Source organism: Salvelinus fontinalis, chromosome 12, assembly GCF_029448725.1.
Source record: "Salvelinus fontinalis isolate EN_2023a chromosome 12, ASM2944872v1, whole genome shotgun sequence".
Lineage (NCBI taxonomy): Eukaryota > Metazoa > Chordata > Actinopteri > Salmoniformes > Salmonidae > Salvelinus > Salvelinus fontinalis.
Window position 1 is genome coordinate 13,860,368 of NC_074676.1, and position 25,230 is coordinate 13,885,597.

The 25,230-nt window shown below is 45.1% G+C and overlaps 1 protein-coding gene across 3 annotated transcripts in view; it reads right to left on the minus strand.

Moving 5' to 3' along the window:
- Positions 1–1,949: 1,949 nt before the first annotated feature.
- The window catches only part of LOC129866838 (SLIT-ROBO Rho GTPase-activating protein 1), a 163,266-nt gene continuing 139,985 nt past the window's right edge, over positions 1,950–25,230 (minus strand). For 2 of the 3 annotated variants that reach the window (XM_055939809.1, XM_055939811.1), the window contains exons 18-22: positions 24,393–24,472; positions 11,076–11,256; positions 9,185–9,322; positions 5,944–6,328; positions 1,950–4,933 (exon numbers count right to left, since the gene is read on the minus strand). In XM_055939809.1, the coding sequence (XP_055795784.1) occupies positions 4,532–4,933; positions 5,944–6,328; positions 9,185–9,322; positions 11,076–11,256; positions 24,393–24,472 (1,186 nt within the window). In that variant the 3' untranslated portion in view covers positions 1,950–4,531. The remainder of the gene's footprint in view (positions 4,934–5,943; positions 6,329–9,184; positions 9,323–11,075; positions 11,257–24,392; positions 24,473–25,230) is intronic. The other variant, XM_055939810.1, reaches the window with a different exon arrangement.

The following is a 25,230-nucleotide window of genomic DNA, read 5'->3' on the forward strand; positions in this document are numbered from 1 at the left end:
TCACTTTGTCAATATGGGGTATCGTGTGTAGGTGGTGGAGAAAAAAATACATATTTAATCCATTTTGAATTCAAGCTGTAATACAGAAAAATGGAATAAATCAAGAGGCTTGAATACTTTCTGAAGGCACCATATGCAGCAGCAATAACTCTACGTCAGACTTAAATATGGGCTAGCCGCTAGAGAATAAGGAACTCAATGGCATTTACTATATGTAACCCCTTAATTTGTGTGAATTGAATGGTGCGGTTTATTCTTATGGACTTTCAAACATATCAGTTTAGGTCTTATACAGTTGAAGTCGGAAGTTTACATACACCTTATGCAAATACATTTAACCTCAGTTTCACAATTCCTGACATTTAATCCTAGTAAAAATTCCCAGTTAGGATCACCACTTTATTTTAAGAATGTGAAATGTCAGTATAATAGTAGAGAGAATGATTTATTTCAGCTTTTCTTTCTTTCATCACATTCCCAGTGGGTCAGAAGTTTACATACACTCAATTAGTATTTGGTAGCATTGCCTTTAAATTGTTTAACTTGGGTCAAACGGTTCAGGTAGCCTTCCACAAGCTTCCCACAATAAGTTGGGTGAATTTTTGCCCATTCCTCCTGACAGAGCTGGTGTAACTGAGTCAGGTTTGTAGGCCTCCTTGCTTGCACACACTTTTTCAGTTCTGCCCACACATTTTCTATAGGATTGAGGTCAAGGCTTTGTGCTGGCCACTCCAATACCTTGACTTTGTTGTCCTTAAGCCATTTTGCCACAACTTTGGAAGTATGCTTGGGGTCATTGTCCATTTGGAAGACACATTTGCGACCAAGCTTTAACTTCCTGACTGATGTCTTGAGATGATGCTTCAATATATCCACATAATTTTCCTGACTGCTGGGATGGTGTTCTTCGGCTTGCCAGCCTCCCCCTTTCTCCTCCAAACATAACGATGGTCATTATGGCCAAACATATCTATTTTTGTTTCATCAGACCAGAGGACATTTCTCCAAAAAGTACAACTTTGTCCCCATGTGCAGTTGCAAACCATAGTCTGGCTTTTATATGGCGGTTTTGGAGCAGTGGCTTCTTCCTTGTTGACCGGCCTTTCAGGTTATGTCAATATAGGACTCGTTTTACTGTGAATATAGATAGTTTTGTACCTGTTTCCTCCAGCATCTTCACAAGGTCCTTTGTTGTTGTTCTGGGATTGATTGTCACTTTTCGCACCAAAGTACATTCATCTCTAGGAGAAAGAACGCGTCTCCTTCCTGAGCGGTATGACAGCTGCGTGTTCCCATGGTGTTTATACTTGCGTACTATTGTTTGTACAGATGAACATGGTACCTTCAGGTGTTTGGAAATTGTTCCTAAGGATGAACCAGACTTTTTCTGAGGTCTTAGTTGATTTCTTTTCCCATGATGTCAAGCAAAGAGGCACAGAGTTTGAAGGTAGGCCTTGAAATACATCCACAGGTACACCTCCGATTGACTCAAATTATGTCAATTATCCTATCAGAAGTTTCTAAAGCCATGACATCATTATCTGGAATTTTCCAAGCTGTTTAAAGGCACATTCAACTTAGTGTATGTAAACTTCTGACCCACTGGAATTGTGATACAGTGAATTATGTTAAATAATTTGTCTGTAAACAATATTTGGAAAAATTACTTGTGTCATGCACACAGTAGATGTCCTAACCGACTTGCCAAAACTATAGCTTGTTTACAAGAAATGTGTGGATTGGTTGAAAAACTAGTTTTAATGACTAAGTATTCTAAGTGTATGTAAACTTCCGACTTCAACTGCACCCGTTTTCTTCAGAGTAAGATATAATTAGTTGTATAGTTGTAAATAGTGAAGTATATCCTTTAACACAATGACCAGAGGTTTATAGTGCTGCTGACAACATGCGCAGTGCTAATTTTATTACAAGAGGACAAGACCACTTCAGACTGAACAATTGCCTTTATTAGAAAGAAAAACCTTTGAGGAACAACCCTCAAATAGCTCTAAAAGTTAAGATATTTCATGCCAAATATACAGTTCTATACATAAAAGTGCATTGTCACAATGTATAAGCAGTATCTTTATTATTCATTAATTAATAACTTTTTCTAAAATGGCATCATGATTATTAATTCATTCATCTTGCTTCCTACTGCTCATAACACAGGGTCTGAAATGAGAACGCAACAGTACAGAACATAGTTCAAGTTCCTCTAAAACATTTTCAAAGGCACTTTCACGTGTACATACTACAGATGTACAAGGACACAAAGTTAGTCAACAGGCAGGACGCTTCTGCTAACTGTGTATGATTGGCATAGAGAGATTACACAGAATACAACAGGCTCATGTTCATTAGGAGACACTGTAGCAAAACGGAAAACTAAATGAGTGTTTCTTCTTGGTACTCCCTCCGTTTGTCAGTTTTCTTCCATTTGGTGTCGAATGAATACGATCCGGGTTTGGGTAGGACACCTGCAACTTTCAAGACTCTGCATTGGACTTTTGAATTTCTACATCCTTTGTTCAAAAAATCCTATTCAATTCTAACAAAACTAAAATCTTAAACAAATGAACATTACAGAAATCAGAAAAAAAGGGTTGTAATCCAGAATTCAGATCATATTCACTTTTAATATACATAAATGTTTTGCAACAGACAAAAATAAACCTGTTGCAGTTTGTATTTCAAGGAAAACATTGCTTATTGCAAATTTGAGACTGTTTTTTTTGTCCTTGCTCTTTAACCAGATGCAAGCTTCCCCACACATGCACCTATCAGTCTTCTTTCTTCAGCTACACAGACAGACTTCTAGAGGGCACGGTCACAGAATTGGTAAACAGGGGGACATACAGTTCCAGTATGAGTAGGCCAGTTCCCTTGGTGGTCAGTTGTCACATACACCCACATCATGTGACATGGTCTTCAGTGAACATGCGAGTATGTATTCCCCAGGACCAAATCAATCATTCAAGAGGGGGTTTATCGCCTACATGTAATGACAGATTCCTGATGGAGAATCTAAACATCAGTCACATCTCTCCCACAGAGTAATGGACCAGCCCATCTCCCTATCCACAACACAAGGATTAGCCTACATGGTCAGAGGGGGGGGGGCTATTGGGATAGAAAGCTTCTCACACACTAACATTGACAAGAAACACAAGAAGCAGTATGATGAACAAGGTAGTATTTTACAGTAACAGTCAGTTAGTCCATGGCTACTGGCAGCGCTCCGTCGTTGGGAGAGTTGACTGCCGTGAGTCTTTCCACATGTTTCTAGAGTCTTGCACAAGCAGAGAAAGAGAGAGTAACATCCATGCTCTAAAACTATGATTCATTTGGACAGAGAAAGCCAGGCATTGTGTGTACAGTAAAACAAGCTGTTGTGTGTTGTGTATACCATTGGTCATATGCATTGTGGGACGTCTACAGTACAGCAAACCATTCTCAACCGGCCCCTTGATTCTAAAGACAGAAGCCAACGAAGGTTCGACACAGGTCTTTAAGAGTATATAACAATTTTCACAGAATTTCCATAGCGGGTAATATTTCACATAGTGGTTGTATCCTCGTCTCCCTCCAGACTTTGTTTAGAACGATGCCGCTGTGTTAAAATAAAGCCATGTGAAATCAACATGTAGGCAATCTTGTAAAATTTTTCATAACTCATATATATGAGTGTACCTTTATGATCACACACATATCTGGACTCTTCCACTCCCTGCTTCAGTCTCTGTTTCAATCTCAGCTATAAACATTAGTTAGCTACACCCATACTACCAGCAGCTTTCGATTGGTGGTCGGAACACTATTGACAGCTTATATTTCTGAGTGGCAGTAAGGCCTTACGATCAGTACTCTAAACCTAAGCGTTTTACATCTAAGTGAGAAGCGAACTCCAGTCGGGCTCAGCTGACACGGACTACATTTCCCATAGTTCCCCTGGCTGAGTAGGAAACCAAACGTGGCACCGCTGTTTCTTTAGCGTTCATTCTTTTGTAGTTCTCTTGTTTCTGTAACCTCGAAGAAAGCCTTTGTGATTTGTTACTGTATATAGTAATGATCAAGAAGAAAAAGTTGACCTATCTAGCGATGCTAGGCATTTCAGCAGATTCTACAGTATTTTCTATATGATCATGACAAACTATTTGTCTGTTGAAAATATTCACACTGAAACATGCCCTTTTCCTTGTGGTAGTTCAGTCTGTTTAGCAGACCCGAGAATATCCCGATGTTGTCATTGTCAATAAATGTGGTTAACTTACTTGACACTGGTTAACTTCTAGACACTGCAAGAAAACAAATCCATCTCACAAAGCAAAATACAGTATCCTTGTTTACTTGAATGTCTCAGATCTCTTTAATCAATGTCCAGGCAATGGACTGTTCTTCTACTGTCCTCACAATGTTAGAATTATTATTAGAATCTATAGACATCGATAACATGTTGCTACTGTATCTAGACTCAGAGCCCTTCTCCCATTGTCCCATTGGCCTCTGCTCCCATCCCAGAGTTCAGCGTTCACATGGTGCACGACTTGTCCAGGGGGTCCTGGGGAGGGGGTGCGGCGGGGAGGTGGGCTGGGCCCGTCTTGGGCAGCACCAGGGGCTTAGGCCTCAGGGCAGGTGGCTTGAGCTGCACCCCCATGCGGGGCATCACCACCGGCTTGAAGGTGCTCATGGTGTCGCTGGAGGAGCTGGTGCTGCGGCGCATCGGCGCCCCCCCGGCCTCGCCGGTCTGGGCCCTCAGCAGGATGTTGTGGAGGGGGCTGAGGGACTCGCTGGAACTAGCTGGGGTGGGGCCCCCGGTCGACTGCCTCTGCTCCAGGGTGTCCAGCACCACGTCGGGGGCGTGCTTGGCCGAACTCTGCCTCTCTAGCTCCCGCAGCTCGTTCAGCGCCGTGTTCATCGTCTCCTCTATGTCCTGCAGGGAGAGAGCGCGAGCGGTAGGTAAACAGAGAGGGAAAAGAGAGAAAAAGACAGAAGTTCATAAAAAAACAGTGACAACCCTATGGGACTCCCAATCACAGCCGAATGTGATACAGCCTGGATCCGAACCAGGGTCTGTAGTGACACCTCTTGCACTGAGATGCAGTGCCTTAGACCGCTGCGCCACTCGGGAGCCCATGCATGAATGCGAGCTCAGTCAGGCCAAAAGAGCTGCTTGAGACTGAAATCCCTGGGCAAGTGCCCGACTTCGAATACCAAAGACAAGATGCAGAGATGACAAGACATTCATCAGAGCATCTCCCTACTAGACAGAGACAGACAACCCAATGGAGAGAGACATCATCCTCTTTTTGACCATCAGCGTCCTAATTAGAAGTCTCTTCACACTGCTGATGGCTTCGCATGATTTCCCACAATGCATACTGCTACCGCCAAGACGCATCGCATTGTTATCAGAGCTCTGATAAGGTAATTGTGGTCTGTAACGACACAAAGTATTACCATGCAGACACTGATGCCGCTTTGAAATAATGACTTTCTATTTTCTGTTCTGATACGCGGCACTCAGACCAAATTAACAGCTTGTGTGACGGTGTGGAACATTACAAAAATAGATACTCGGGTCTCAAAAGCGATTTAACTCAACGTCAATGTCCCAGAAGCTATATGAAGCAACAAAAACACATATTTTTCTGTGATATTCTTACTAGCAGAAATTCTTTAAAGAATGTTTTACTTGCAATGATGGTGACATGTGGTTGTCTCGTCTCACCTACATTTGTTGAATTCACTTATTGTAAGTCACTCTGTATAGGAGCGTCTTGATAACATGACAACTAGATTGTCAATGTGAATGTGTTTGGGAGTGATGTGACAGAGGTGTTCAGGAGCAGAATACAGAATTAGCACTGACTAGGTTTACAGGGCGGTGCAGGGCTGTGGTGCTGGAGTGAGCTGTGCTCGTCCCTCGTTGCTGATGCTGACCTGTGCGATGGTCTCCGGGTCCAGGGGCTTGCCGCCGCCGTGCGGGTGTGGGTGTGGCTCCTGGAACACGGCCGTGTACTGGCCAGAACTCGTGGAGCGTCGGATGGGCGGGCTCTCCATCTTCTTCAGCGACTCGTGGCGGCTGATGTTGGTCAGGCTGCCGTGGCCGGTGCGCCGCCGGCGCTCTGGACTGTCCATGGGCAGCTGGCCGTGGTTGCGGCTCCGCAGCAGATCCCGGGGGCTGAAGGAGTGACCCAGCACGGGAGAACCCATCTCAGGGGTGTGACCCTGGCCCCCGTGGATCTGCTGGGAGTGTACTATGCAGTGGACGTCACTGGGGCGGACAGGGGGGCGGCGCGATGGGGGCTCCGTCCTCTTTCTGTGCCTGCCATGGGAGGGGTGGTGCAAAGACACAGAGGTCAGGTTATTTTATTTAACCTTTATTTAAACTAGGCAGGTCTATGGCGTTATACGTTATAAATGTTGCATTGTCTTGCAGATGGGCCGTGGTAATGTAGCTACAGTCCCTCACAGATTCTTTGTCACTATGTGGATCGAGACACCAGGCAGAGTTGTTGAAGCATTCTGTCTGAATTTAGTGTTCAGATGTAAACCTATATGGTAGTCCCAAAGTGCTCCTAGTAGCTTGTTCAGAGCCCAGGTATAGTGAGGGCTGGCAGGGCTCACGCTGCAACACTGAGAGGCCTGCAGGCTGGGTCTTTATCAGCACCTCCAGCCACAGCAGGCCCCCTGCCTGGGAGAAGGTACAGCTGGCTCAGCATTAGAGCTGTCCTCCATCTGAACCTGTCTGTCTCAACACACCCTCCTGAACATAGATATACACGCACATGCGCACGCACACGTCATTTCTACCGGGGCTCTAAAAAGACACTGCTCTGATCTGCATATTTCTAACACCCAGCCAGCCTAGCAGGAGACAGCCAAGTGTGTGTGTGAGTCATAATGTTATATCACACAACCTGATCAGCACTAAACACTGCAGGTTGGCTTGCTGTAGTATCCAAACTGGTATCGTTACAAGACCATAGGAGTTGGCAAGACAGCACAAAACAGATGTGGGACCAGGCTAGCTGCACAGCACTTCCTGTCTCATATCAGTGTTGTGACAAAACCTTTATCTCCATGAATTGTCATTCATGAGTCTAGCAGCTATTCATTCCTTAATCATCCCTCCCAGGCTTTTCAGAGTGTTTCAAGTCCCAGTCTAATTCCTGCCTAATGAACACTGTCTCAGCCACCGTCATTAAGAGCCTGAGGGACCTTCATCATGGAGCTAAATATGGGCCATGATGTGTTCTGATACAGTATGGAGGACTGACTGGGGGTTGGGAGAGGAGTGTGTTACTGCAGGGGGTAAACAAGTGCAGGGACTCATCATGACCAGCAGGGGGGAGTAAAATCACACAACTTCATCTATGAACAGGCTTATAGCAAGGAAGATAACTGCTACAGTACAACCCATAGACAGTCATTGTGTACTTTTAAACCATATTATACACTAGCTATTCATCCAAGATTCTAGAGTAAATGATATGCATTCCTGTCTAGCAACACAATACAGAGACAACGGTTCACTGACATCACGGCATTCTTTACCATGCTTTTGATGATGTCATACAAACGCAAACCAGATAATACAATAATGTTGTCTGGCTGACTGACTACAATTCTATGCTGTAATTAATACAGTTGTATAACAGAAATGATGTAAATCGCCTGACAACATACCAGGCACTTCAGGGCTTTTGACTAGCTAGTGAGTGCATCGTTGTTGATCGCGAACAGTGGGAGTAGATGTCTAAATAAAGCCAAAGATATGAATGATTCAACAGTGCCGAGCCATGTCTGCATAGAACAGTGGAGAGAGCGAAAGAGAGAGAGAGGGGAGCGAGAGAAAATGGAGGGCTGCCAGGAGGAGCGAGAGAGGGGATAACAACTTGGACACGGCATGGGAATTGGGAGTGGGGCGGGGGTGTGGGGGGGACAGTGACAGGAAATGACTATGGAACATGATTGGAGAAGGTGACTGAGGCTCTGAATCTGCAGAATGGAACACATAGCTAAGATACAACAAAACACAGTGTGATTCATCAACATTCTCTCCAGCAGAGAGACAAGTGAGCAAGCCCTTTAATAAAACAGTATCTTAACTTGTATTTGGGCTGATGCCAGTGGTAGATTGTCCAAGGTCGCCTACACCGCCACACAAATTAGAATGCAGCAATGAAAGGAAGAACAAATACGAAATACTAGAGCTCTCCCAGAAGCCAACATAGTTCCTGCCAAAAAAGATACACCAGGAGAGAGTATGTATCAGCCCTGGACTGCTCTGAGAATGAGCAAGCACCACTATTAAAAAAAACTTCTAATGTATTTACAACATACTCCCTAAAGCCGACTCATTTGAAAACTGAAATGACACACTGACTGGGACAACTCATCATTAACGAGAAGTCTATTGGCCATTACGCTGAGAGAGTAGGTGGAAGCGGGACAGGACAGGGAAACAGGGCCCGTATTCAAGCATTCTCTTAGAGCAGTAGGAGTGCTGATCTAGAATCAGGTCCCTCTGTCCACATAATATCTTTCTAAAAAAAGGCAAGGTCTACTTTCCTAGACCGTTTGTGAACACGGGCCCAGGTTTAGAAGTGTGAAAGCATCTGCTCATTCTGATCTAGACACATTGACTTTTCCAATACCCCCTCAGTCGTAACCAGAGGTAAAGGCAGGTATGCAGAATGTCTTTTCCTTCACTGGAACTCATAGATTCATCTCCATACAAAATGTTTACATTCCACAGAAAGTTGATATTTTTACATTTTATGTGCCACTTTTGCCTTTTAAACTCTAGTTGCCCACAGGCAGTACAGTGGAGTCAGGAGAGGGTGTGGTGGTGCTGGTGGTAGTCCGAGCCAGAGCCCTGGCAGACAGACTGTCCCATCAGTCAGGCAGTTATTGGCTTGGCCATCTTTCATTAGCTAAATGCTTGAGAGGATGCCACAGTGAGACGTCAAGGTGTGCTGGGGGTCACACAAGGGTTGCCGTTCCCGGTAGGCTAGTGTGTGTGTGGCAGGCGGGCAAACAGCATAAAACATTTTAAAACGTTTTGCAATGGAAAACAAAAAAGCGCATCCAAGTAGCCATGTTTCAGTCCGTTTTCCTCCGTTGAATAAATACACCCTCACTACATGAGGTAGAGGTGAGATGTGGTGGAACTCACCTGTAGGCATCAGAGATCCTGGTGTCTGTAGGGGAGCCCGTGTCTTTGCCTGAACACATGCCTTCGTCCTCAGCTCCATGACCGCTGCTGGCCTCACTGTCAGCCTTCTGACTTAGTGTGTCCGAGAAATGATCGTCCCTGTAACACACACACACAAAAGACCAAAAAAAAAGACAATATATATATTTTTTTATGCAACAAAAGCTTAGAAGTGTAAAGCTTTTGACCACAGTGTATTGAGTTAATAATAATAAAACCCATTTGGCAGACACTTTCATCCAAAGTGACCCTGGCGTTACAAGTGCCATGCTCTACCCAACTGAGCTACAAAGGAGCTCAGTCAATCATTCCTAACTAGCCTCTCCTCCAGGTTCATGTTGACTCATCGGCCTGCATCTATTAGCATGCCATTAGTCATGGTGTGTCCAGGACTGCCAGGCAGCTTGACCAGTGCCAGCTGTCTGGTTTATCTCAGTGGGCTGCCTGTGTAACTGAGCGGAGCTGTGCGCTAGCTGCAGACACTGCAATTGGTGCCCGTTCCTGTCAGGTGGCAGCAATCAGACCTGCTTACCAGCCACAGAGTCTGGTGGAGCGGTGACTAATGGACTGGCTGATAAACCACGCACGCTGCAGTTCACGTATCACAACAAGGATGACCGTGGCCCAGCCATCTGATACGCAAAGTGACATCTTACTCTATTTCATCCAAGTGCTCAGACAGTACACACCATGCTGTGAATTTGCTCAGTCGTGCCTTAGAGTTCCCCTGGCCCCACAGCGCATCTCTGAAAGAGGATACCCTGGCTGCCAAACAGAGACTGAGAAAGGGCGGGATATCTCCCAGACATCACTTTATTCTGGGCCCTTAGATGTGGCCGTGTGTCTCGGAGCCCTGAGAGCCCCCCTACCCCCCGCTCCACTCTAGTACATTATGCTATGTTACGGGATACATGGCAGTAAGTTCTCTGGGCCGTTCCATTAACTAAGAAAACAGCCATCAGAGGGACAGCTGGAAAAGGACCCGCAGCACTGAGGGAGGAGGAGTTTTAAAACAGCTGTTTTACTGGCCATCTCGCCCTCTTAATGAGGATTTAGATCCATCCCATTAGGCAGCGACTGTTGCTGGGGCGGAGGGACGGTTCCCGGGGCGGAGAGGTGCTCCAGGGGGTGATGAGGATGACAGACGGCGTAGTTAAGGACCCCTAGAGGACACCTGGGAAAGACGGACGGAGGCCCCCAGCCTGCAGCCCAGGGCCCTGCTTTACACAGCCCCAGAGCCTTGGCCAAGGCCCCTCAAAGTCAGTGTCAGGGAGGACTTGACCACCAAGACGGGGACAGCGCAGTGATTAATCCAGAGGGAGAACATTAAATATGGACGGGTGACGGCACTTTAACGATGAAAAAGGACCCTAAATGAGATTAAGGGAGGTTGGGTTTCCTCTGTTTTAAGAGTGAAAATACAATACAAAATGCAGTACAACGTGATTGCTTTAGTAACTGATTGGTCAGTTATGCAGGAGAGCGGTTGTACTGCTGTACTGAGGTGTCCTCTTCAAGAATGTAGACACATATACTGCATGCAAGAGTCGCTAATCGACAGTCTAACGTATTGGTAAGGGAGTAGGAGTCTAGACTTCAAGGATGGTGACATATCGTACTGTTGTGCAACTACAAATCCTGCCCCACTAACAATTCCTGTGCAAAACTGCTTGTCTGGATTGTATCGTCTTTGGATAAATAATAGATTTAATTCAACATATTGTCATGTGACCAGATTGATGGATAATACCAGTCCCTTGATGTCTGAAATGGAATAAGAACATGAGCATAACACACTGTGTGATAGTAGCTCTAGAAGCTGTGTGTTTGTCTCTATGGGCTGCATACTCACATGTCCTGCACCACAATGTACTGGTGAGGCACCAGGCCGTCGATGCCGTTGTGCCGTCCCTCCCACCAGTCATCTGATGCCCGCTGGTACAGCAGCAGGGAGGCGCCCTTCTTGAAGGACAGCTCGCGGGCCGAGCGTCCCACGTAGTCAAACTTGGCGATTGCTTCGATGGGCTCACCTTCTGCAGGAGACGAGGAGGAGGAGCACACGATCAGGTGTGTCAAACTAACGGCTGATAAAGTACATGAGGAAACTTTCAGAGATTGTCAATCATTCTGGCAATTATACACTGAGTGTACAAAACTTTAGGAACAGCTGCGCTTTCCATGTCACTTAAATCCACTTCAAATCAGTGTTAATGAAGGGGAGGAGACAGGTTAAAGAATAATTTTTAAGCCTTGAGACATGGGTGACAAAATAATTCAGTGCCTTTGAACGGGGTATGGTAGTATTTTTGTATTTATTTATTGAACCTTTATTTACCTAGTCAAGTCAGTTAAGAACAAATTCTTATTTACAATGACGGCCTAACCCGGCCAAACCCGGACGACGCTGGGCCAATTGTGCGCCGCCCTATGGGACTTCCAATCACGGCCGGATGTGATACAGCCTGGATTTGAACCAGGGATTGTAGTGACGCCTCTTGCACTGAGATGCAGTGCCTTAGACTGCAGCGCCACTCGTAAGGCACAGCGTTTTGAGTATGTCAAGAACTGCAATGCTGCTGGGTTTTTCACGCTCAACAGCTTTCTGTGTGTATGTCAGGAAAGGTCCACCACCCAAAGGACATCCAGCCAACTTGACACAACTGTGTGAAGCATTGGAGTCAACATGGGCCAGAATCTCTGTAGAACGCTTTTCACCCCTTTCAGAGTCCATGCTCTGACGAATTGAGGCTGTTCTGAGGGCAAAAGGGGGAGTGCAACTCAATATTAGATATGTTTTGTACGCTCAGTGTATGTCAGTATTATGTAGTATGTATGTCACGGTTATGTATGTCTGAATTATGTCACAAATTGGTATGGTATTGTTGATCTATGATTGAAGGTAGCAATCAGTTAGCCTATTTTAGTCAGTGTCAATAACAACCGAGCTAAACACAGACGACCCAGGACAACAGGCCCTAAAGGCCCTGAACAGGGATATTTATAGTGCTTAGTGCAGGGACATCTACTCTACTCAGTGCTGAGGTTAAACTACTACACACCAGAGAGTATGTTTCCAAAATACAAGCTATCACACATATCTATGGAGATTTGGCATGGGATGTCCAAGATGTCAATTTTAAGATCAACCCAATAGAAACACTGATCAAATAAAATGCAGAACGAGCGCTATTTTGGCGGCATTCTCTGGTACATTCTAATGCGTAAATTCCTTCCGAAATACACAGCTAAATGATTGAATACTTTAAGGACTTTACCTCACAGATTGGTAAAGTCAGCTGTTGCATTGACTAGCGGTAAAATTTAGTCGAGACATAAAATAACAGAAAATGTATCAATTCAGTGTGTTAGTTGTTTTGGATATCGTCTAGGCCTATATGATTGGGATTATTTTCTGAGTACGATAACCCTTAATATTAAACCTGTCTTCTCTTGAGATTCAAGTAGGGCTGACCTCATTTAGTCGACTGGTCGATTGTTTAGTCAAAAGGCTGTTGAGCAGTAGCAAATTTATTTTAAATCATGATGTCACAAGACACCTGTCTGATTCCCGACTGTCTGAGTGGACTCATCCATTGTGGAGGCAATGGGGATGGAACAGTCCATCACTAAGACATGTGCTACTGAAATTGTATATGGTTAAGGCCAATGGTGCAACACTAATAACACATTATTTGATAACAAACCCGCTTCCTCCCATGTTTGATAGCGGTCGCTGTCCGCGGTTCTGAAACATCAGTGCGCTGTTGAATTGGTGCCTTTCCCTAGACCATGTTGCTGTGCGCATAATAGCAAAGTTAACTTCTTTGGGGTAGGGTGCAGTATTTTCACGTCCGGATGAAAAGCGTGCCCACAGTAAACTGCCTGCTACTCAGCCATAAAAGCTACATTTGGATAGAAAACACTCTGAAGTTTATAAAACTGTTTGAATGATGTCTGTGAGTATAACAGAACTCACATGGCAGGCAAAAACCTGAGAAAAAAATCCAACCAGGAAGTGGGAAATCTGAGGTTGGTCGTTTTTCAGCTCATTCCCTATTGAAGATACAGTGGGATATTGGTCAGTTTGCACTTCCTAAGGCTTCCACTAGATGTCAACAGTCTTTAGAGCCTTGTCTGATGCTTCTACTGTGAAGTGGGGCTGAATGAGAGGGGATTGAGTAAGGTCTACCATGAGCTGACCATGCGCGTTCATGTGAGAGCGAGCTCTGTTCCATCGCACTTCTGAAGACAAAGGAATTCTCCGGTTGGAACATGATTGAAGAATTATGTTAAAAACATCCTAAAGATTGATTCAATACTTCGTTTGTCATGTTTCTACGGACTGTAATAAAACTTTAACTTTTCATCCGTACTTTCCGCTGGACTTGCACGCGAATCGTGAGTTTGGAAAGTGTACTGAACGCTAGAACAACAAGGAGGAATTTGGACATAAATGATGGACATTATCGAACAAAACAAATTGTGGAACTGGGATTCCTGGGAGTGCATTCTGATGAAGATCATCAAAGGTAAGTGAATGTTTATAATGTTATTTCTGACTTCTGTTGACTGCACAGTATGGTGGATATCTTTTTGTCTTGATTGAGCTCTGAGCACCAACCTCAGATTATTTCATTGTTTGCTTTTTCCGTAAAGCTTTTTTGAAATCTGACAGCGGTTGCATTAAGGAGAAGTACATATAAAGTTCCATGCATAACACTTGTATTTATCAACAACATTAATAATGAGTATTTCTGTAAATTGATGTGGCTCTCTGCAAAATCACCGGATGTTTTGGAACTTCTGAACGTAACGCGCCAATGTAAACTCAGATTTTTGGATATAAATATGAACTTTACCGAACAAAACATACATGTATTGTGTAACATGAAGTCCTATGAGTGTCATCTGATGAAGATCATCAAAGGTTAGTGATTAATTTTATCTATATTTCTGCTTTTTGTGAATCCTCTCTTTGTCTGGAAAATAATTATCGGATTTCTTTTGTTTTGAATTTGGCGCCCTGCAGTTTCACTGGCTGTTGACGAGGTGGGACGCTACCGTCCCACGTACCCTAGAGAGGTTAACCAGCAGATTGGTGTTGAGAACAATGCAGCGGAGGTAGCAGCGGGGTTAGGAGATTAGAAAACAGCCCTTGCCTCAATTGTCTATAAAAAGTAAGGAAACGCCAACGTAATTAGGTCTATAATCAATTACCTAACTATTAAATGTGGCTGGCTTTATAAAACATACATATATGGTGACTCGTTTCAGGAAACTAGGCGTATGTCAAGCATCACTACTTCACAGGAGCCAATTGAACGTAAACTTGAAAAAAAAAAATCTAAATTAGTTTTTTGGCAGAAATGCCTTCTGGAACATGTGAACTTTCATGTGTATGCATCGGTAAATATGAATAAAATTGTTAAAGAATTTTGCCACAGAAAAAGTAGCAACCTTCCTGCTAGCCATGATTGGCTGAGATAATGAGTGGGCTGGACATGCCGAGAGATGAGTTCGGATTGGTCTGCCATGTAGCTCGCTTCTGTCTATTTGAGCTGGTCAGTATATATAGGTAATCCTGTCTAATGCGGTTTAAAAAAAAAATGTTTTGCGTAGTAGGACTGCATAAGTGGACCGAGTTTTGAAATCAGTGGAATTAGAGTATAATAGCTAAAGAGATGGAGAAAACACTTGTCTCCGGATTAAATATTCAAAATAAGGGGAACTACGGCATCCATGACAGAGGAAGAATGGTCCATCCATGTATACGGTCCATCCATGTATAAGATAGTCTAGCTAGCTACATTTTCAGTTATTACACATTTCTAATTTTGTCAGAAAGTAGTTTTCATTTCAAGTTAAAGTGTACTGTTAGCTAGCAAACGTTACGTGTATGAGTGTAGACAAAGAGCTCTTCACTAGATACCAAAACATTCAAAGGCCATTTTCTCAAAAGTGAGGATACAAGTTCATTAACTTTCAAAGCAGAATTACTTCCCCATTACTCCTCAACTGTAGTGTGTGATCTACCATTTTCTAGAGTCTCTACTTTTATCCAATGTAAAAAAACACAATTTCAAATTTTGCTACATAAGACCAAATCAAGCCGGTCGGGCACATAAACAGAAATAAGACATACTGCTTCTGTTGCCTATATAAGTGTTTGTTTAATAGCCTAATGATTCCGAAAGCCTCACGCATCCACAACATGTCGGATAAACAATTTCACAAATTAGGCTGTTTTTAATCTTTGCTATGCTGTAATTAAGGCTTCACACTTGTTTTTCTTCGTTTGAACAGCCTCTCTGGTATTACTTATAATTGATTTAGTGTTGTTTACACTGTTCCAAATTGTCAGGAAAATTACATTTATAATAATAATAACAGATTATTATTATTGATCTCCTTCTTATTATTATAATGATGTAATATTAGTAATAGTAATAATAACAATAAGTAATGTCATCATCATTAGTAGGCTTAGTATAGCAGCCTTGTCTAAACATCGTCGAGCTGTAGGCTTAAGAGAGCATCCTGTTAAGTTTTACTTAGGCCTATGTTTTAATACTTATATAGGCTACTGTATCATTCATTCGATGCATTCATGTCATCACACAGAATACAAGGCATTCCTAATTTAAAAAACAATCAAGCATTTTAGTTGTAAAATAAAATAAAGCGTCCCTTGAATAATTTGCATAATAAATCGTTCCATTTCAGCAAATGTATTCACGAACGCATGCAGCAGTTTGTAGTATTTGCTGTAAGAAAGGCGTTCCCAAAAATACACACAAAAAACAACCTTACAACAGACTCTCTGGTACGCTTATCATTTATTTTGGGTTGTTTACATTGTTCCAAACAGTCAGAAAAACAGTACCTGTTTGGCACACATAATATGCATGCAGAGCTTGGTCCTTACCACCCCTTCTTTATCTCCAGTATTTTCCACAATCAGTCAAATTTATTCCACTGATTTGACTTCCCCTTTAAAGCCTGAGCAACCAGTTCCCGTTTCGAGTTCATTTGTCACGTTCTCTGCATCCATTTTGCGGTCACATGTGTTATGGTGTTTGGAGTTTGTTATATGTTTATGATATGTTATGTGTTTATGATATGCTATAGGTCAGGCCTTATTGGTCACATGCGATGCATACATGTGTCACGTAAAGAGTTAAGGGAAGAGGGAATGTTTTTCCTTAACTAATTAGGGATTTCGGTAACAGAACTTTTCAGTCAGAAATGGATAATTATGTTGCAGCTTCAGCAGCGTGATAAACACTGCTGATGTTCTGTGGTGGTCGCTGTAACAGGGACGAGAGAGAGACAATGGGTGTTACAGTCACTCGCTGTCATTTTTCTTTTTACACAGCCCGGCACAATCAAATTAATTGCAGTCGGGCTCCTTCTAGTCATTTGTGTGTCTTATTTAATCATTCAGTGCACTTAAAGCATCAGACAAGTTCAGTGCATGTAGTTGATTAAAACACGTAGGATTTGTCTATATATGGAAAAATACACATTAAAGATTTTCGACTCACGGGTGACCACAATTATTATTTTTCTTTTTTTGTCGGGGACAGATCTAGATTCAAGTCATATTTACAGTTTTACTGCACGATTTGAATTGTTCTTCAAATTCTGTATTTTATGGTCTCTGCTGCTATAAGGAAACAAATGTGTTACTTTGTCATTTGTTTATTGTGGCAAAAACCTAAGAAAAAGGTTGTGTTCTGACAAGTAAACATGGATTCCCTGTTGAGAAACAATATAGAATTGCAGGAAAATGTATTTTAAAATGTACAGGGGGAGGATCCCCGGACCCCCCGCCAGATTGTGCACCACCATTTTTATACAAAGTCAAGCTCCCATGAATAGACATACAGGTATGATTGAAGAACGAAGCAGGTGTTAAACATGGGCTTTGCTACACAGAAAACAACAGTTGACTACTCCATTGAATTGAATCAGTAGGCCTATTTCAATATCTTTAATAATGCCATATACAGAGCCCTCCACAATTATTGGGACAGTGAAGCATTTCTTATTATTTTGGCTCTCTGCTCCAAAAGTCTGGATTTGAAATCAAACAATGAGTAGGAGGTCAAAGTGCAGACTTCCCGCTTTAATTGAGGGTATTTTCATCCATATTCAGTGGACAGTTTAAATTACAGCACTTTTTGTACATTGCCCCCCCCAAAATTTGACGGGACCAAAAGTATTGGTTTGATTTATGTATGATTTATGAATAGCAAAGGAGTTTTCTTGCACATTTCCTGCAATTCTATACTTTTTGTCATGTCTAATGTGTATTCATGTCATATTTGAGTGATTAAAACATTACAACAATCTATGGGCTAAAAAACCTAGCTAAAAAAATGTTGGCTGACATGGCCTATTTGATCTGGACATTTCTTACAAGTTATAAATATCTCTCCAATGACAACACAGCAATGAAACAAACGAAGCTAAAAATAGCTCATATTCTTTTATCCCCCCTCCTCTAATTAAGTAATGCCATCCACCATCCACCCCCCAGAACATCCAACCACCAGAACCCATTAAACCAGACAGGGGGTCCCTGGACACTGACGTTCACTTTTGCTGCTCCTCTGCACAGCTTCATCAATAGGAAGAATGTCACTGGAGAAGCACCATAGAGCTGAGATAGCAGGAACCTGAGCATGTGTGAAAAGACACCATGATATTCTTTTAACAGGAACAACTCAGTACCATTCCCTGGTGAGCATCCTGGGGAGGGAAGCAGTGGAGCGAGGACAGTGATTCCACATGTATCTCGGTCCTCTCCCCCTCTCCCTCCTGGGGAATGACAGGCGTGTTGTGGAGTCAATGAGATGTGACAAGCAGGAATTTAGTCTGTCGGATTTAATAAAGGTGACAGCTCTGAGATCAATACGGGACGTTTCTTTCTCCATAGGTATATGTGTGTGTGTGAGAGAGGATGTGTGTTTCAAGTTTCACGTTTTTATTGTCACAAGCACTAGTACAGTGAAATGCCCTTCTTGCTTGCTCTTTCCCAACAATGCAGTAATCAATATCATAGTCAATGGGAGTGGGAGAGAGAGTGGGAGAGAAAGAGAGTGGGAGAGAAAGAGGGTGTGCGAGAAAGAGGGTGTGCGAGAAAGAGGGTGGGCGAGAAAGAGGGTGGGCGAGAAAGAGGGTGGGCGAGAAAGAGGGTGGGCGAGAAAGAGGGTGGGCGAGAAAGAGGGTGTGCGAGAAAGAGGGTGTGCGAGAAAGAGGGTGTGCGAGAAAGAGGGTGTGCGAGAAAGAGGGTGTGCGAGAAAGAGGGTGTGCGAGAAAGAGGGTGTGCGAGGGAGGGAGGACAGAGGGTGTGCGAGGGAGGGAGGACAGAGGGTGTGCGAGGGAGGGAGGACAGAGGGTGTGCGAGGGAGGGAGGACAGAGGGTGTGCGAGGGAGGGAGGACAGAGGGTGTGCGAGGGAGGGAGGACAGAGGGTGTGCGAGGGAGGGAGGACAGAGGGTGTGCGAGGGAGGGAGGACAGAGGGTGTGCGAGGGAGGGAGGACAGAGGGTGTGCGAGGGAGGGAGGACAGAGGGTGTGCGAGGGAGGGAGGACAGAGGGTGTGCGAGGGAGGGAGGACAGAGGGTGTGCGAGGGAGGACAGAGGGTGTGCGAGGGAGGGAGGACAGAGGGTGTGCGAGGGAGGGAGGACAGAGGGAGAGATAAGAGAGGGTGTGGGAGAGATAAGAGAGGGTGTGGGAGAGAGGGTGTGGGAGTGAGTGAGGGAGAGGGTAAGGGTAAGGGAGGGAGGGAGAGGGTGTGGGGGGGAGAGAGAGGGTGTGGGGGGGGAGAGAGGATGTGGGGGGGAGAGAGGGTGTGGGGGGGAGAGAAAGAGAGGGTGTGTGGGGGAGAGAAAGAGAGGGTGTGTGGGGGAGAGAAAGAGAGGGTGTGTGGGGGAGAGAAAGAGAGGGTGTGGGGGGGAGAGAAAGAGAGGGTGTGGGGGGGAGACAAAGAGAGGGTGTGGGGGGGAGACAAAGAGAGGGTGTGGGGGGGAGACAAAGAGAGGGTGTGGGGGGGAGACAAAGAGAGGGTGTGGGGGGGAGACAAAGAGAGGGTGTGGGGGGAGAGAAAGAGAGGGTGTGGGGGGAGAGAAAGAGAGGGTGTGAGGGGAGAGAAAGAGAGGGTGTGGGGGGAGAGAAAGAGAGGGTGTGGGGGGAGAGAAAGAGAGGGTGTGGGGGGAGAGAAAGAGAGGGTGTGGGGGGGAGAGAAAGAGAGGGTGTGGGGGGAGAGAAAGAGAGGGTGTGGGGGGAGAGAAAGAGAGGGTGTGGGGGAGAGAAAGAGAGGGTGTGGGGGGAGAGAAAGAGAGGGTGTGGGGGGAGAGAAAGAGAGGGTGTGGGGGGAGAGAAAGAGAGGGTGTGGGGGGAGAGAAAGAGAGGGTGTGGGGGGAGAGAAAGAGAGGGTGTGGGGGGAGGGAAAGAGAGGGTGTGGGGGGAGAGAAAGAGAGGGTGTGGGGGGAGAGAAAGAGAGGGTGTGGGGGGAGAGAAAGAGAGGGTGTGGGGGGAGAGAAAGAGAGGGTGTGGGGGGAGGGAAAGAGAGGGTGTGGGGGGAGAGAAAGAGGGTGTGGGGGGAGAGAAAGAGAGGGTGTGGGGGAGAGAAAGAGAGGGTGTGGGGGGAGAGAAAGAGAGGGTGTGGGGGGAGAGAAAGAGAGGGTGTGGGGGGAGAAAAAGAGGGTGTGGAAGGAGAGAAAGAGGGTGTGGAAGGAGAGAAAGAGGGAGTAGGACTGCTGAAACATTGACAAGAGGGAGTAGGACTGCTGAAACATTGACAAGAGGGAGTAGGACTGCTGAAACATTGATAAGAGGGAGTAGGACTGCTGAAACATTGATAAGAGGGAGTAGGACTGCTGAAACATTGATAAGAGGGAGTAGGCCTGCTGAAACATTGATAAGAGGGAGTAGGACTGCTGAAACATTGATAAGAGAGGGTGGGGCGGCTGAAACATTGATAAGAGGGAGTAGGACTACTGAAACATTGATAAGAAGGAGTAGGCCTGCTGAAACATTGATAAGAGGGAGTAGGACTGCTGAAACATTGATAAGAGGGAGTAGGACTGCTGAAACATTGATAAGAGGTAGTAGGACTGCTGAAACATTGATAAGAGGGAGTAGGACTGCTGAAACATTGATAAGAGGGAGTAGGACTGCTGAAACATTGATACGAGGGAGTAGGCCAGCTGAAACATTGATAAGAGGGAGTAGGACTACTGAAACATTGATAAGAGGGAGTAGGACTGCTGAAACCTTGATAAGAGGGAGTAGGACTGCTGAAACATTGATAAGAGGGAGTAGGACTGCTGAAACATTGATAAGAGGGAGTAGGACTGCTGAAACATTGATAAGAGGGAGTAGGCCTGCTGAAACATTGATAAGAGGGAGTAGGCCTGCTGAAACATTGGGAGCATTTATAGCTGTAGCTATGTTAGTGAATTTTGTGTTGTTTATGGTGAAAATGCTATTAAACCATTCTGATGTAGATAATTGTGTTTCCGTCCCATAGTATGCCTGTAACTCAATGCACTGCTTTTTAAATGGAAAAATCTTTTAGGGACAAATTTCAGCAAATTCAAAAATGGTGATTAATCGCAATTAACTAATGCCATCAAGTCAATTATTTGAATTGTTTGACAGCCGTACTCCAGATATGTTTACACACTGAGATGAACAGTCGTACAGGGTAGGATGCCGTTACACCCCAGGTGGAGCCAGTCCCATGGCTCGCTCTGCTCAGTCTTCATGGCCATGCATGCGAATAGGGACTGCAACCTTGGGAGTGAGATATGGCTACAATCAATAACGCAAGAGACAGAAAAACAGCAGCCAGGCAGGCCCCAATGAATCCACTCTCTCTCGTTCCCTCGCGCTCCAGACAAACATAAATCTGAGGTCCTGTTTATTCATGGCTACAGCATGGCTACAGAACAGGACACACCATGCTGATCAGAGACAGATGTGTGTGTGTGTGTGTGTGTGTGTGTGTGTGTGTGTGTGTGTGTGTGTGTGTGTGTGTGTGTGTGTGTGTGTGTGTGTGTGTGTGTGTCTCTCTCTCTCTTAGGGGAAAGGTAATGACCTTTTCAGTGTATAATACACTGGGTAGAGAAAATGCACTACTCCAACCACGGCTGTCCCAACATTCAGCTGCCAGGGTTTGACATGAAACAGCACCCGGAGATAAAAATAACCTTTGACCCTATAGTGTTTTACCAGAAGAGGGTACACCAATGTATTGACAGGGAGGGAGAAATGGCCGTCTAAATAAAGATTATGCAGCGTTGTCATGCATGTCATTGCCGGCCAGAAACGTGTTGCGGGAGCTGACGGGATGCGGTTCATGAAGAATGAGTTCTGTCTGTAGCATGTGAAAGAGTTACCAGACACGAGGAAATTACAACCGACTATGTCTGGGACGTAGTAGGTTGTAAACGATGTTCTTCTGCCTTACATGACCACACAGACAGAGGGTTGTTGCTGGTGTCAGGTCTGTAAATGTGGCCTCTTCAGGTATAGTCCATCAGAATAAATGGGCTCTGACACGCCAGCAGGGGCTGAGCCTCCCAGCCAAAGGAATTTCCGGACAGCTACTTAGACCAACACGTGGAATGACTTTCCCTATTTTTCTTATTCAGTTTCTCTCACTCTCTATCCTGAGTAAAGAGGACAGACACATTTGCGTTGAAGAGGAGAAGGGATTGAGGGGGAGGGGAAGAAGGGAAAGAGGGAGAGAAGAGGAGAGAGCTTGGCCTTATTTCAAGTATTGGTAGCTGCAGCCCAATACGGCGAACGAAGTATGGGCGAGTGGGTGTATGGAAAGCGAATCAGCTAATTGAGCACATTTGTTGCCACTGAAGACTTTTGGCTGCAGACCGGGTCGATAAGCCGGTGCGAATGACTAGTGTGTTGTACCGATGTGCCTGCCTGAGGTGCTTCCCACCGGGCAGCTGTATCACGGTGTCGCGACCGGGAGACCCATGAGGCGGCGCACAATTGGCCCAGCGTCGTCCGGGTTGGGGGAGGGTTTGGCCGGCCGGGATGTCCTTGTCCCATTGAGCTCTTGCGACTCCTGTGTCGGGCCGGGCGCAATGCATGCTGACACGGTCGCCAGGTGCACGGTGTTTCCTCTGACACATTGGTGCGGCTGGCTTCCGGGTTAAGCGGTGGGACAAGACTAACTACCAATTGGATATCACGAAAAAGTACAAAAATGTGTCCATTTTAAAACTGAAATTGTACAACTATTTGTGTAAAAAAGTGAAATACGATTCAGACATCCTCTGGATTTGAAACAGATGTCCGTGACATAATAAAAAATAAAAAAATGTTATTTATTTTTTTACACAGCTCAATCGAAACCATCTAACATAGAACAGAGTGCTTTAGACACACCCTCTACTTTCCTTTAGACACACCCACACTCTGGTCACCATATTGGGCTGCAGCTACCCCCTTCTCCCTTATTGGTTAGTTACAGAGGTGGCTGATTCAACAAGAGCTTACAAAAACGTTCAATCCCTGAACACAGCTAGGATCTAACATTGACGTCATACAGCAGAACTGTACATTTTCATACGGTAACACTAAAGAAACAAACCATTCACAATGAGGCTGTAAATCTGAGTAAGATCCTAAAGTATTTTCAGCCACTAACTGAGGACAATAGGCCTGTGAACGGGCTTGAAGAGCCCACCGGGAATGACAATAACATAGGGGTCAGAAAGGCCTTCCGCTCAAACGGACAGGGAGACAATATTTGGACAGAAACCATGGTAGCCCGAGTTAGGTTCATATGATTTCTAAGGCTTGCTTGTCCTTAATTAATAGCTTTGCAATGGATATCTACAAATGTGTGTTCTCGTTTTAGAATGGAAAACTATGATGTAGCCTACGTGCCCTAGTCTGTACTATCCGGTTTCCTTCATTAAGGCATTTAACGGAAAACGCTTTTTGAAACGTTTTGCAGCGGAAAATAGTGGTTCTCATTGAACATGTCCATTAGAAGCCTAATGAACACGACCCAGGTGTCTTCATTAGTTGGAATGGACATGTGGATGAACGTGTCCGACTGAAAGATGGTGTGCTAGTAAAGATATGTAATGAGAACTATGGCCTACATTTCCATCCTGGAGCTCTTGTATACATTCTGTCTACAGACTGATGATAAATGGCCATTATTATGATTAGGCTACTAATGTGTCTGTTTATTATTACCATGGAAATTAAACGGGGTTGGAAGTTTGGAGAATGTCACTTGTGGACTTAAGTGGGGGGGGGTTGAAAGAGTTGCTGCCCGCAATGTCTGCCTGAGAAACGACTTTCTGGACTTCTACTCAGGCCACCTGAACCTTTTGTAGTCCGCTGAGGGGGTGAGTCAGTGTGTTTGATTTGGAACAGAGCAACTTCATCATCGCCGCCCCCCCCCCCACCCCCACCCCCGTCTGAGACCGGGTCCAACAGACCAGATGGAAGAGCAGGCAGACATCTAGATTTTGGGGGGGGGGTGGACTTTGTCTGAAAAGTACAGTATATAATTCCCTGGCCTGCTTGTGTCTGAGGCTGGTGTGATTGAGGCCTATCATATGAACACATGGTGAAGTAATGTAAAAAGCAGGGACACCAGAGATGGTATTATTAAGCTAGTCTGGAAAGTCTGAAGTTGTATAGACCAAATCTGACATCGAAACAATCATTCATCCTCCTCACTCCAGTTTGGAGTTCAAGAGGGAACCGATTGAGAACTCTCCAAAAAGTAGCTAAATATTCTGGGTATACTTGAGTGGCCAACCCATAGAATTAGGAGTTCTTTCGAATTCGAGTTCTTTCTGAACCCCAAAAATTATAGAGCCCTCATCACATCACCCGAGGGGGTCCAGAGGGGTGCAGAAGAGCCCGCCAAGGGCCTGGAAGGGGGGTGCTGCTGCCAGCGTGTGACCCAGGTCCCACGGGAAGATGGTGATGCAAAAATCATTTGAATATCAATAGACACCCACATCTCTGGAGTCCAGTTCCCTGCCCCTTTAAGGTCATTCCATTTAACAGGCTGAGTTTAAGAAAGTTTATGCTTTTCCCATGATGTTCACATCTGGTATGTCATTACATCATAGGCTTACGAGGGTGCCTGTTTGAAGGGTACTCACCGTCCTCGCTGGTATGTGTCTCTGTCCCTCCCTCATTGTCCACCTCCTCAATGGCCCCATGCTCACTGTAGGGACTCTCACTGTGGGGGGGGGGGATCAGAGGTCAGGGTTTATAGGTTAGGGTCAGGGTCCGGCTACCATGGATACAACCGTACCAGCTACTCAATTTCATTTCAGCCTATGGGTGTATCTTAATAGTGTGAAGTGGATTCCCGTCCTCGTCTCCTTTCCTTCTTCGGGCAATGATGTGACACTGGACTGGATTGGTGAAAGCAAATACCTGGTAAGTGGTACACCCTCATATAGATCTTGTCCATCTAATACTTTTAGTGTAGATGAAGGGGAGCAGGCAAGCAGTGGACTTTATACGGCTGAGATGCATCTACAGCCAAATTAAGAGGCAGCCACAAATCGAGGGCATCGTCAGTATTCCCATGACACAGCCTGGGTTTGAATGATCTGTTTTCAGGCATTGTCCCCGGGAACCCTGCGGCATGAACCTGGCACTAACGCCCCTTACATCTTCCACAGATTACCCCCGGCTGGCACTTAGCGCCATTTCCCAGGGTAACACACCACCACCACCCGCCTCGCATCACCCACTGGGGTAGGAGGGAGGGAGAAAGTGAAGACAGAAAATCTCCACGGGTTTGATGTGCCTCGGTCAGGGACGGCGTCCTGACGGCTGTGACGGGTGATTAGCTCTGGCGGAGCTAACACTAACACTCCGCCAAGGAACAGAGAGAGAGAGAGACAGAGAAACAGAGAGAGAGACAGAGAAACGGAGAGAGAGACAGAGAGAGAGCCGTGCTCTTCAGAGGAAGCAAGTGATAAGCTG